Below are 12,691 nucleotides of genomic sequence, written 5' to 3' on the forward strand. Positions count from 1 at the left end.
GCTCTTAGGGCTACTGGAATCAAGGGACATGGGTTGAAGGCAGGAAAGGAGTACTGATTGTGGATGATCAGCCGTGATCAAGCTGAATGGTGGTGCTGGCTTGAAGGGCTGAATGGCCTAATCCTGCATCTATTTTCTATGTATCTAGTGCTGACCTTCCACCCCATCAGCCGTCGTATACAACATATAACCCTCCAAAGTTTCCGCCACCTCCTAACGGGATCCCACCACTAACCACATTTTCCCATCTCCACCCCTTTCTGCCTTCCCCAGAGACCGTTCCCTCCGCAACTCCCTGGCTAACTCATCCTTTCCCACCCAAACCACCCTCTCCCCAGGTACTTTCCCCTGCAACTGCACCTGTCCCTATACCTCCTCCCTCGACTGTCCAGGGACCCCGACGGTCCTTTCAGGTTAGGCAGAGGTTCACTTGCACCTCCTCCAACCTCATCTGCTGTATCCGTTGTTCTAGATGTGGACTCTTATACATCGGCGAAACCAAACACAGATTGGACGATCGTTTCGCGGAACACCTTCGCTCAGCCCGAGTGAATCAACAGGATCTCCTGGTTGCCGGACACTTTAATTCTCCTTCCCATTCCTACACAGACCTTTCTGTCCTCGGTCTCCTCCATTGCCAGAGTGAGGCTTAACGCAAATTGGAGGAACAGCATCTCATATTTCGCTTGGGCAGCTTACAGCTTTAGTGGTATGAATATTGATTTCTCTCACCAGGTAGCCCGGCATTCCCTCGCTCTCTATCCCTCCCCCACCCAAGTTACACCAGCTTCTCATTTTCACCCCACAAACAGCTAACAATGGCCCGTTTCATTTATCATCGCTACTTTTTTGCATATCTTTCATAGTTCATCTCTCCACATTACTGTCTATATCAATTATGAATTATTTAGCATAAAATATTTATAACCCAAATATTTTTAAAATCTGCTGATTGATGAGTGGTTACATTGACTTTTATTGTTCAAATTTTACATGATTGCTGTTTTACTGATTATAACCCTTAGAGAGCGGTGTTATATAAATGATAATTTTATGTTTGTGTAGAGATTTGTACACAATGAAGATGAAATACTTCTCAAGAAGAACTTGATAGACATAGTACTCCAAATTCTCTCATTTAACTAATATCAATTCAGCTTCACAAACACAGCACTAATACTTCAAAAATACAATCAATAATACCTTAAGAAAAACCGGAAGCTTCAAATATTAAAGGGCCTGTCCCACTGTACGAGGTAATTCAAGAGTTCTCCCGAGTTTCCCCTGATTCGAACTCGGAGAATTACGGTAATATCCGCTCGTCGGTAATCGGGGCTCTCGTGGACATTTTTCAACATGTAGAAAAAAACTTCACGAGCTTACCGCATTTTCCCAAGTACCTGCCGTTAGCGTTACGAGCCGCTAAGAGACGTCCCGAGCTCCAACGTACCCGCTACGTACTTACCACGAGCTTGATTTTTTTTTAAACTCGGGAGAGGTCTTGGGAAAACTCGCAAGGTGGGACAGGCCCTTTACACTTTTACAAAATCCGTAGATTCACTACCTGAATTATGAATATTTTAGGTTTCCCCACGAGAGAAGAACACTTGTCTCCTCTAAAGCGGGCAATTAATTCTTGCAGGTTTATCTTTCCATCGTAAGCATAGATATGATTGTTCTCCCCGTGACTGAGAAAGATGCATAAGAAGCAATCGGCATCAGAATGATCTGAACTGGCCACTGTGAAGGGAAAAAAGAAAATCTGATTTAAAATAAGCAGCAAAGCTCAAGGCCATTAGTCATAAACAACCCACGTCTTTACTATACCTTTTGAAATGGGATTTTACCCAACCCACTCATACATGGATCAACGTGATCTGTTCAGGATTAAAAGTAATCTGCTGAAGGAACTCAGAGGGTTGTGCAGCATGTATGGATGCAAAGGAATGGTTGATTTTGTTGGGTCAAGACCCCGCATCAGAAGTGAGGGTGGAGATAGCCAGGTCACAGAGGAGCGGGGGAGGGGGGGGGGGAGTGAGACGTGGGACCGGGCATGGATGGAGGATGATGGGTAGATGGGTAAATGGGTAGTTTACACGGTAGTTTACACCCCAGCGGTACGAACATTGACTTCCCTAATTTTAGATAACCCTTGCTTTCTCCCTCCTTCCCCTCCCCCTTCCCAGTTCTCCCACAAAGCCTACAGTCTCCACCTCTTCCTTTCTTTTTTCCCCGCCCCCCCGACATCAGTCTGAAGAAGGGTCTCGACCCGAAACGTTGCCTATTCCTTTTCTCCATAGATGCTGCCTCACCCGCTGAGTTTCTCCAGCATTTTCTGTCTACCTAAAATGTTATTGATGCATGCAGTTGTTACAAGGCCTAGATTCTCCCCAACTTTCCAACCCCTAAAGATATTATCCAACTTTCAAAATTTCACTGGGGTGGGTGCTTCTATCAAGCCTCAACATCTCCATTAATATCTATGCATGTTCTGCCTAAATGTCATCTCAATCTACTCTCTGCAAATTACTCCTCGAGTAAATGTCGGTTGGTAAACATCACAAATCAGTGGACCATTTCAGAAAATCTCCCATTCACGGCAATCAAGTCTTGTCCAAAGATAGACACAAAATGCTGGAGTAATTTTGGAGTAATCAGCAGGACAGTAGAAAGTAGAAAGTCAAAATAGAAAGTAGGCGGAGACAGTAGGACTAGTAGGAGAACTGGGAAGGGGGAGGGGAACGAAGGAGAAAGCAAGGGAAGTCAATGCTCATACCACTGGGGTGTAAACTACCCAAGCGAAATATGCTAAGTATCTTTTAAATGCAGTCCTATGTTCACCCTTAGATGCTGCTCTGACCTCTATCACTGCCAGACAGCTCAGGAGAGAGCATCATTCGTAACAGTTACAACCGATTAGCTGACATTGGAATGGACACCTGAATCCTGTCAGCCTACTCCTTCAAGATGATCCTTCAAGAGTATCATATTGTCATGTCCCAGATAGAACAATGAAATTCTTGCAGCAGCACAACAGAATAAGTAAACATAGTGATACTCTGACTCATCACCATCTGTAATTCGTCCGACAACGGTGGTTTCGTCGGCGAACTTGAGGATGGAGTTCGCACTGTGTCCGGCTACACAGTCATGAGTATAGAGTGAGTAGAGCAGGGGGCTGAGCACACAGCCTTGAGGTGCTCCCGTGCTGATTGTTAATGAGGAAGAAGTATTTCTGCCAATTCGAACAGACTGTGGTCTATAGATGAGGAAGTCGAGGATCCAATTGCAGAGGGATCCGCAGAGACCCAGTTCCGTGAGCTTGATGACCAGCTTTTTGAAAAATTCTATTAATTTATTCAAATACTAAAATAATATATATAGTACAGTAAAAAACAAAACAGAACCCACCACCATAATACACGACAAGCGATAAACTATTATACAACTATGTTACACTCCTTGTCAAGGATGCATTCCACCCCCCCACGATGCTCAGCGGTCCCAGAAATCCCCCAGCATGCCCTTGGAAAGCGCGTAGTCCCTCTCTAACACCACCCGGGTGCGGACGTAACCCCGGAAAAGGGGCAGGCAGCCGCTGTGACTCGTGGATGGCCAGCTTGGCCAGGCCCAGGAGCAACCAAACCAGGACATCCTTGGCCCCCTACCCTCTCCCCTACGCACAGGGTATCCAAAGATGAGGATGGTGGGTGTGAAGTGCAGCCAGAAGGCAAGGAGCAGCCCCTTTAGATATTGGAACAGGGGCTGCAACCTCACACACTCCATATACACATGGAACACAGATTCTTCCAGCCCGCAACAGTGGCAGGCGGCTGGCGAGTCCGTGAATCGCGAGAGAAACAGATTACAAAGGACTCCTCGGTGCAGTACCCTCCACCCCAGGTCCCCGATGTAGAGGGGGAGGTAACCAGCTTGGAGGGGATGATGGTATTAAATGCCGAGCTGTAGTCTATGAACAACAGCCAGAGTAAGTGTTTTTATTGTCCAAGTGGTCCAGTGCGGAGTGGAGAGCCAGTGAGATCGCATCCTCCGTTGACCTGTGGACTCCATGGACTTTTGTACATTGGCGAGACCAAACGTAGACTAGGTGATCGTTTCGCTGAACACCTTTGCTCAGTCCGCCTGGACCTTCCTGCCAAACACTTTAATTCCCCTTCCCATTCCCACACTGACCTTTCTTTCCCAGATCTGCTCCAATGTCAGAGTGAGGCTAAACACAAATTAGAGGAATTGGAGCACCTCATATTTCGCTTGGGCAGCTTACAGCCCAGCGGTATGAATTTTGATTTCTCTAACTTCAAGTAACCCTTGCATTCCCTCTCTCCCCATCCCTCCCCCACCCAAGTCGCACCAGCTTCTCATTCTCACCTAGCAAACAGCTAACAATGGCCCGTTTCCTTTATCATCGTTACTTTTTTTGCATATCTTTCATTCATTGTTCTTTATCTCTCCACATCAGTCTATCTCTCGTTTCCCTTTCCCCTGACTCGCAGTCTGAAGAAGGGTCTCAACCCAAAACATCAACCATTCCTTCTCTCCAGAGATGCTGCCTGTCCCGCTGAGTGACTCCAGCATTTTGTATCTATCTACGGTTTAAACCAGCATCTGCAGTTTCTTCCTACACATCAAACCCAGGCATTTTAGCCAGAGGGGAAAAAGGAGGGGAGAGATAATGGGAAGCTTCCCTGCTTGCTGTATTTTCCCATCGCAGCTTTGAGGAAGACTGAGCCACTGGGACAAAGCTGAGAACATCGGCATCATTTGTGTGGTCAAGGCTGAGGCTAAGACTGAATATCCGGGACAAGCCTGAGATGCCAGTGTCTCTTCCTGCCCATGGACAACGAGGGACTGTGCCCACACACAGAGGCAAAGACTGAGCTGCCAGGATAACCCAGAGACTGCCAGCACCACCTCTTCAAGCCCAAAGCTGAGCCGCCAGGATGAGCTCTCAAGGCAAGGATGAACGGCTGGGAACAACACAAGATGGCCAGCTCCTGGATGACGAGGGACAGCGCCCCCATGTGGTCATGGACTTTCCCGTCTCTGTAAATGAAACATATCACGCGAGTTCACCCTACTGTGAGTGTCGGTGCGATCCCTGCCAAACCTGGCTTTGTCCCCGACACCACAGGTTCTACGAAATGGACTCCAACCCTATGTTTTATGACGAGACAAATACTCGCAACTGTCAATTCCAATATTCAATATAATGATTAAATCTCCTTTTATAAATATTTCTTCATTGTATCACCGCAGGCCCAGGTCATTATGCTTAATTAATTAAACACTCAATCTGGGATTAAGGAAAGTTTCTGCAATTGTAATGTCTATAAATCCTTGGGATGTCTATAAATCCTTACACTTGTAAAATGCTGAAAGCCGTGTTATAGAAACATAGAAAATAGGTGCAGGAGGAGGCCATTCGGCCCTTCGTGCCAACACCGCCATTCATTGTGATCATGGCTGATCGTCCCCAATCAATAACCCGTGCCTGCCTTCTCCCCATATCCCTTGATTCCACTAGCCCCCTAGAGCTCTATCTAACTCTCTCTTATATCCATCCAGTGATTTGGCCTCCACTGCCCTCTGTGGCAGGGAATACTACAAATTCACAACTCTCTGGGTGAAAAAGTTTTTCCTCGCCTCAGTCTTAAATGGCCTCCCCTTTATTCTAAGACTGTGGCCCCTGGTTCTGGACTCGTCCAACATTGGGAACATTTTTCCTGCATCTAGCTTGTCCAGTCCTTTTATAATTTTATATGTTTCTGCAAGATACCCCATCATCCTTATAAACTACAGTGAATACAAGCCTAGTCTTTTCAATCTTTCCTCATATGACAGTCCTTCCTCAAATTAGGAGACCAAAACTGTACACAATACTCCAGATGTGGTCTTAGCAGAGCCTTATACAATGGCCCGTTCAAATGTGACTAAAGCTCAAGTGTTACCTTTGTGAATGGTCTCCAACACTTCTATTGTTTTGAGGTTGTCGTACGCAGACACATCGAAACCGAGATCTTGTAACCTATTAAAATACATAAAGTATATGCTGAGTCTCTCATAGTGGCCTTCATGTAGTTTCGTTTTAAGAAAGTCATCCCCATAGGATCTTCCTTGTTGTAAACAATCCCCAGTCAAGAACAAACATGCTGTAAGGATGGTTATTACCTATACTAATCCCTGACGAGGATGTACAATATAATCATCTGAGGAATAGATCGGGCAGATACACAGAGTCTCTTGTCCAGAGTAGGTGAATCGAGGACCTGAGGATATTGGTTTAAGGTGAAGTGAAAAAGATTTAATAGGAATCTGAGGGGTAACTTTTTCACACAAAGGGTGGTGGGTGTATTGGACAAGCTGCCAGAGGAGGTAGTTGAGGCTGGGACTATCCCAACATTTAAGAAACAGTTAGACAGGTACATGGATAGGACAGGTTTGGACATGAACCAAACGCGGGTAGGTGGGGCTAGTGTGGCTGGGACATGTGGGCAAGTTGGGCTGAAGGGCCTGTTTGCACACTGTATCACTCTATGATGCTATGGTACAATTAAACATTGGCAATTGTACGAAAACTAGTTAGATCAAACCAAGAACTTACCACTCTTACAGAAGGATTATATTCAATGACATTACCCTGCAATTGGTGCCAATCACTTACTAAACTGTATATTTCTACCCAGTCAAACAATAAAAATAATGAACATATAGTGTGTTTAAAAATTACTTCGATCTGGCGATTTAAAAAATAGAAATTTCTCCACAGCAAGGGCATCAGTGTGCTCATTTTGGTTATTTTCATAAATCACAGTATTCAAACAGAAAAAAGTTTAATAAATGTGTATATATATATATATAAATACACACATACTGTAAAGTATATATATATATATATATATATATATATATATATATATATACACACACACACACACATACTGTAAAGCCAAGCAGAGCCCAAAGACCCTTGCACAACTCAGGCTGTTTGTAGTGTCAGTGTCTCACAGTGTCTAACCTGATGGTTGTTGGGAAGAATCTGTTCCCGAACCTGGACGTTACAATTTTCTACACCTTCTTCCAGATGGTTGGAGTGAAATGAGAGCGTATCCTGGGCGGTGTGGGTTCTTCATAAGGTCACAAGTGATAGGAGCAGAATTTGGCTATTCGGCCCATCAAGTCTAGTCTCATTCAATCATGGCTGATCTATCTCTTCCTCCTAACCCCACTCTCCTATCTTCTTCCCATAAACCTTGACACCGGTCCTAATCCAGAATCTATCTATCTCTACCTCAAAAATATCCATTGACTTGGCCTCCACAGCCTTTTGTGGCAAATAATCCACAGATTCATCACCCTCTGACTAAAAAAATTCTTCCTCATCTCCTTCCTAAAGGAGCATCTTTTAATTCTGAGGCTATAACCTCTGGTCTTGGATGCTCCCACTAGTGGAAACATCCTCTCCACATCCACTCTATCCATGGCTTTCACTATTCAGTAGGTTTCAATGAGGAACAATAAGCAACAATAACATATTTAAACAGTGCACATGAAAGTTCACTGTTGTGCTGAACAAGTATAAATGATTGAATAAGTTTATTCACATACAAGGAATTTGCCTTGGTGCTCCGCACACAAGTGACAACACGATAATAGACAATAGACAATAGGTGCAGGAGTAGGCCATTCGACCCTTCGAGCCAGCATCACCATTCAATGGCTGATCATCCCCAATCAGTACCCCGTTCCTGCCTTCTCCCCATATCCCCTGACTCCACTATCTTTAAGAGCCCTACCTAGCTCTCTCTTGAAAGTATCCAGAGAACCTGCCTCCACCGCCCTCTGATGCGGAGAATTCCACACACTCACCACTCTCTGTGAGAAAAAGTGTTTCCTCGCCTCCATTCTAAATGGCTTACCCCTTATTCTTAAACTGTGTCCCCTGGTTCTGGACTCCCCCAACACCGGGAACATGTTTCCTGCCTCCAGCGTGTCCAAACCCTTAATAATCTAATATCATTCAATGAAATACCCTCTCATCCTTCAAAACCCGAGTGTACAAGCCCAGCCGCTCCATTCTCTCAGCATATGACAGTCCCGCCATCCCGGGAATTAACCTTGTAAACCTACGCTGCACTCCCTCAATAGCAAGAATGTCCTTCCTCAAATGACATACAGTGACAGTTAGGAACGACACATAAAACATTAAACCACAATGGATCACCAAATGAGAAGAACTGTAAAATATCTGATGAAATACCTTCTTTCCAGATTAAATCTGTCCGCGTTTGTGCCTCCTCTGTTGGGCAATCCCAGATACCAGTAAAAGCGCTCATGGTTGAAGATCAGGGCAACACCTCGCCTGCTGTGCTTCATGTTGTATTTGGCACTTGGATCCATTGCATCAACACTGTGACAAAAAACAGTGGGTCAGACTCGATAAAAATAACAAAGTGCATCTGACTGGATGGAATAAACACCCATGGCAAGTGAAACCAAGCGAAGGAAGAGAAATGTAATCAAAGATCAGACAAGGTGAGATAACAGAAATTATGACTTAATTTATATTTTTCGTAGAAGCACCTGAAAAGCACATTTTGAAGTGCACTAATCATTTTGAGATACCGATCATTTTGAATTTTTTTGAAATAATCAATAATTTTGAAATACCAATCAATTTTGAAATGAATGGTATCTCAAATAACTACTCTATTATTTTACCATTGTATGGTATTAGGAAAATTAAAGTTTTAGATTAATACAGCTTAGAAACGGGCACTTTGGCTCGATGTCCTTCTCGATCTGCCTTAAATCCAGTTTCTCTTTACTTCGTTCCTGTCCAAATATCTGTTTCACATTGTAATTGTATCTGCCTTCGCTACTTCCTATGGCAGCTCATTCCTTATCATCATTAGCCACCACGAGAAAACCTGTTCTTCAGGTCTCTAGAATTTCTCCACTCTCAACATTAACCAATATCGTCTAATTCCCCTCTACCTCATAGGATAGAAGAATCTGGCAATCGACCCGATTTATGCCCCTCATAATAATATCCATCCCTTTCAAAGGTCGGAGCTGATTCTCCTATGTTCTAATGAAAGTAAACCTTGCCTATTCAATCGCTCCTCATAACTACAGCCTTCCATCACAAACACCATCCTGACCACCCTTATCTGATGATAGACACAAAAAGCTGGAGTAACTCAGCGGGACAGGCAGGATCTCCGGAGAGAAAGAATGGGTGATGTTTCGGGTCGAGACTCTTCTTCAGACTTTTCTGATGTTCTATAATGCTAATGGATCGTTCCAGTGGTTTACATAATAAAAATGTTTTCCATATTATTTGATTTTATTCATCTTATGGGCAGCACAGTGGTGCAGCGGTAGAGTTGCTGCCTTACAGCGCTTGCAGTGATGGAGACCCTGGTTCAATCCTGACTACGGGTGCTGTCTGTATGGAGTTTGTACTTTCTCCCCGTGACCACGTAGGTTTTTTCCGCGATCTTCAGTTTGTACGTTTTCCCTGTGACCAAGTGGGTTTTCTCCGAGATCTTTGGTTTCCTCCCACACTCCAAAGGCGTACAGGTTTGTAGGTTAATTGGCTTGGTATAAAATGTAAATTGTCCCTAGTGTGTCGGATAATGTTAAGGGCCTGTCCCACTTAGGAGACCTAAACAGCAACCTCTGCTGACCTTGCCCACCACCCAAAAAAAAAGCAAGGTCGAGGTGACCTGCAACCTCCTACCACCTCCCACGCATATGTTGAAAACCTTCCTCAACTATGAAGAAAACTGGCTTTGACTAGACCTGCCACAAAAAAATTATCTATTTTTAAAACGGCAACCTATTTTTAGTCGAGGCTGGTTTTAATCATGATAAAACAAAATAGCAGCAACCTAGATGAAGCCTCGACCACGCAGAAACCACTTTCGACCATTAGGGACCAAAACCTCCTGTGACCTCATGGAAACCTTGGGTGGCGGGCAAGGTCACCAGAGGTTGCTGTTTAGGTCTCCTAAGTGGGACAGGCCCTTTAATGTGCGGGCATCGCTGGTGGGTGGGCTGATGGGCCTGCTTCCATGCAGTATCTCTAAACTAAAGTTAAGATGAGGATAGGTGGTCATATTCACACTTTGGGATCAAGGTAGAGAAAGGGATGTGCTATGACCTATTGTCTCAATGCCAGCTATCCAGTAATAATCTATGCTTCTCCCATTTTCCTGCACTTGGGCTAAACCTTTTTATATCGTGGCACATCGAAATACTAATTAAATGTTGTGAGAGAACCTGCCTTTCCTCAGGCAGTGGGTTCCAGATTTCAACTACCTCTTAGTTAAAAAAAATCCAAGCTATTGGGAAATGTTTATTTTCTCTATATGATGTCCCATCTATATCCCTCATACTTCTGAATAGCGTAATCAGATCTCAGAGAGGTAGTTCTGATTTTTTTTTAAACCTGGCTAGTGATAGCAGGATACAGGTGAGACGTGTAATTGGCAGATGAGCGAAGGAAGTGAAACATTTCAGAGGAAAAATCGAGGCAAAAGTGTGCCATATAAGGGAGGAAGAGGAGGAGTGAAATATAAAGCCAGGAGGAAGGGAAGTGGGTGGATGGGGGCTGGGAGAGGGCAGAATAGAGGGAAAACAGATGGCATGGAGTGGGAAATAGGAGCTGTGTGCAAGGAGGAGGGGAAGGTTAACTGGGTTACTGGGAAAACGGTCTCATAGTCTGCTTGGGTAGCCTACATCCCAACAGCATGAACATTGAACTCTCCAGTTTCAAGTACGGCCCTACCCCCCCCCTCCCCCCCCCTTCTCAATCCCCATCCCCCTGTGTACACATACCAGGAGTACAGGCACATAGTCCTTTGAAGGTGGCGTCACAGATAGATAGGATGGTCAAAAAGGCTTTTGGCACATTGGCCTTCATCAGTCAGAGCATTGAGTATAGATGTTGGGAGGTCATGTTAAAGTTTAGTTTAGTTTAGAGATACAGCACGGAAACGCGCCCTTCGGCCCACCAGGTCCACGCCAACCAGCAATCCCCGCACATTAACACTATCCTACACCCACTAGGGACAATATTTACATTTACAAAACCAATTAACCTACAAACCTGTATATCTTTGGAGTGTGGGTGGAAACCGAAGATCTCAGAGAAAACCCACACAGGAGAACGTACAAACTCTGTAGTCAGGATCGAACCCGGGTCTCCGGCGCTGCATTCGCTGTCTAAGGCAGCAACTCTACCGCTGCGCTGCGGTGAGTTGTATAAGAGGTGAGGCCGCATTTAGAGTATTGTGATCAGTTCTGGGCACCATGTTATAGGAAAGATGTTGTCAAGCTGGAAAGGGGCCAGAGAAGATTTACGAGGATGTTGTCAGGAGTCGAGGGTCTGAGCTATAGGGGGCGGTTGGGCCGGCTGTGACTCTATTCCTTGGAACGCAGGAGGATGAGGGGTGATTTTATAGAGGTGTAAAAAATCAAGAGTGGAATAGATCGTGTGGAGTCTCTTGCCTAGAGTAGGTTAATCGAGGACCAGAGAACATAGATTTAAGATGTAGGGGAAAATATTTAATGGGAATCTGAGGAGTAACTTTTATACACACATGGTGGTGGGTGTTTGGCACAAGCTGACCGAGGAGGTAGTTGAGGCAGGGACTACTAGAACATTTAAGAAACAATTAGACAGGTACATGGATAGGACAGGTCTAGTGGGATGTGGGCCAAATGCAGGCAGGTGGGACTAGTACAGATGGGACATGTTGGCTGATGTGGGCAAGTTGGACCAAAGAGCTTGTTTCCATGCTGTATGATCTTTCCCCCATTTCCCTTTTATCCCCCCTCTTTCCCCCTTCCCTGGACCCTTCCACCCATCCGGCTTTATATTTACACATACTCAAGCTCCAATTGAAACTACTTGGTCCTCCAACATTTAAGGCCATCTTGCTTCTGAATTGAGGAGCAAGAAAAATATTCCGTGCTTGAAGAACAATAATGATTGTCCATTTTATCATGTTGCAATTGGGGTGGAAGATTGCAACCTTCAAGTGGTCCGCCCTGTTTCGACTAATGCAATCAACTCGACGTGTACAAACAGAAGATCAAATAGAACAAGTTGTCCAACAACTTTAGGCTGTGCACGCCATACGAAAGAAGAAGTGTTGCAATTGCAGAGTTACTGCTGTCACTGAGCTATTAACTGATCTGGTTTATGTTTTCCATTCACATTCCTTATAGTTTGGACAAGATATAAACATGCAAAATGTTGTTAGTTTTGATGACTGTTTTCTATTCTTATCAATGCAGACTCTGAAAATAACTATAATAGATAGGCAGCTGAAATCTTCAGATGCACCCTTCCTTTTTGTCCATCATCTTTTATCAGGTGGCACGGCGGCAGAGTTGTTGCCCTTACAGCGCCACAGACCCGGGTTTGGTCCTGACTACGGGTGCTGTCTGTGTGGAGCCTGCACGTTCTCCCCGTGACCGGGTTGGTATTTTCCGGGTGCTCCGGTTTCCTCCCACACTCCAAAGACGTGCAGGGTTTCGGTAAATTGTCCTGAACGTGAGGGATAGAACTTTTCTTCTTCTTTCCATGTCCATCTTGTTACAAATGTTGGCTTCGCTGTCATCGTCCGTCCTGAAAAGGACGCAAGCTTCCGGCGACTAT

The 12,691-nt window shown here is 44.8% G+C and overlaps 1 protein-coding gene across 2 annotated transcripts in view; it reads right to left on the reverse strand.

Annotated features, from left to right (window-relative positions):
* The window catches only part of LOC116972107 (caspase-6-like), a 35,857-nt gene that overhangs the window by 5,687 nt on the left and 17,479 nt on the right, over positions 1-12,691 (reverse strand). For both annotated transcript variants that reach the window (XM_033019469.1, XM_033019461.1), the window contains exons 3-5: positions 8,279-8,428; positions 5,970-6,046; positions 1,565-1,740 (exon numbers count right to left, since the gene is read on the reverse strand). In XM_033019469.1, coding sequence (XP_032875360.1) covers positions 1,565-1,740; positions 5,970-6,046; positions 8,279-8,428 — 403 coding nt within the window. The remainder of the gene's footprint in view (positions 1-1,564; positions 1,741-5,969; positions 6,047-8,278; positions 8,429-12,691) is intronic.

This window comes from Amblyraja radiata, chromosome 1 (genome assembly GCF_010909765.2).
Source record: "Amblyraja radiata isolate CabotCenter1 chromosome 1, sAmbRad1.1.pri, whole genome shotgun sequence".
In the NCBI taxonomy this organism is placed as follows: Eukaryota; Metazoa; Chordata; class Chondrichthyes; order Rajiformes; family Rajidae; genus Amblyraja; species Amblyraja radiata.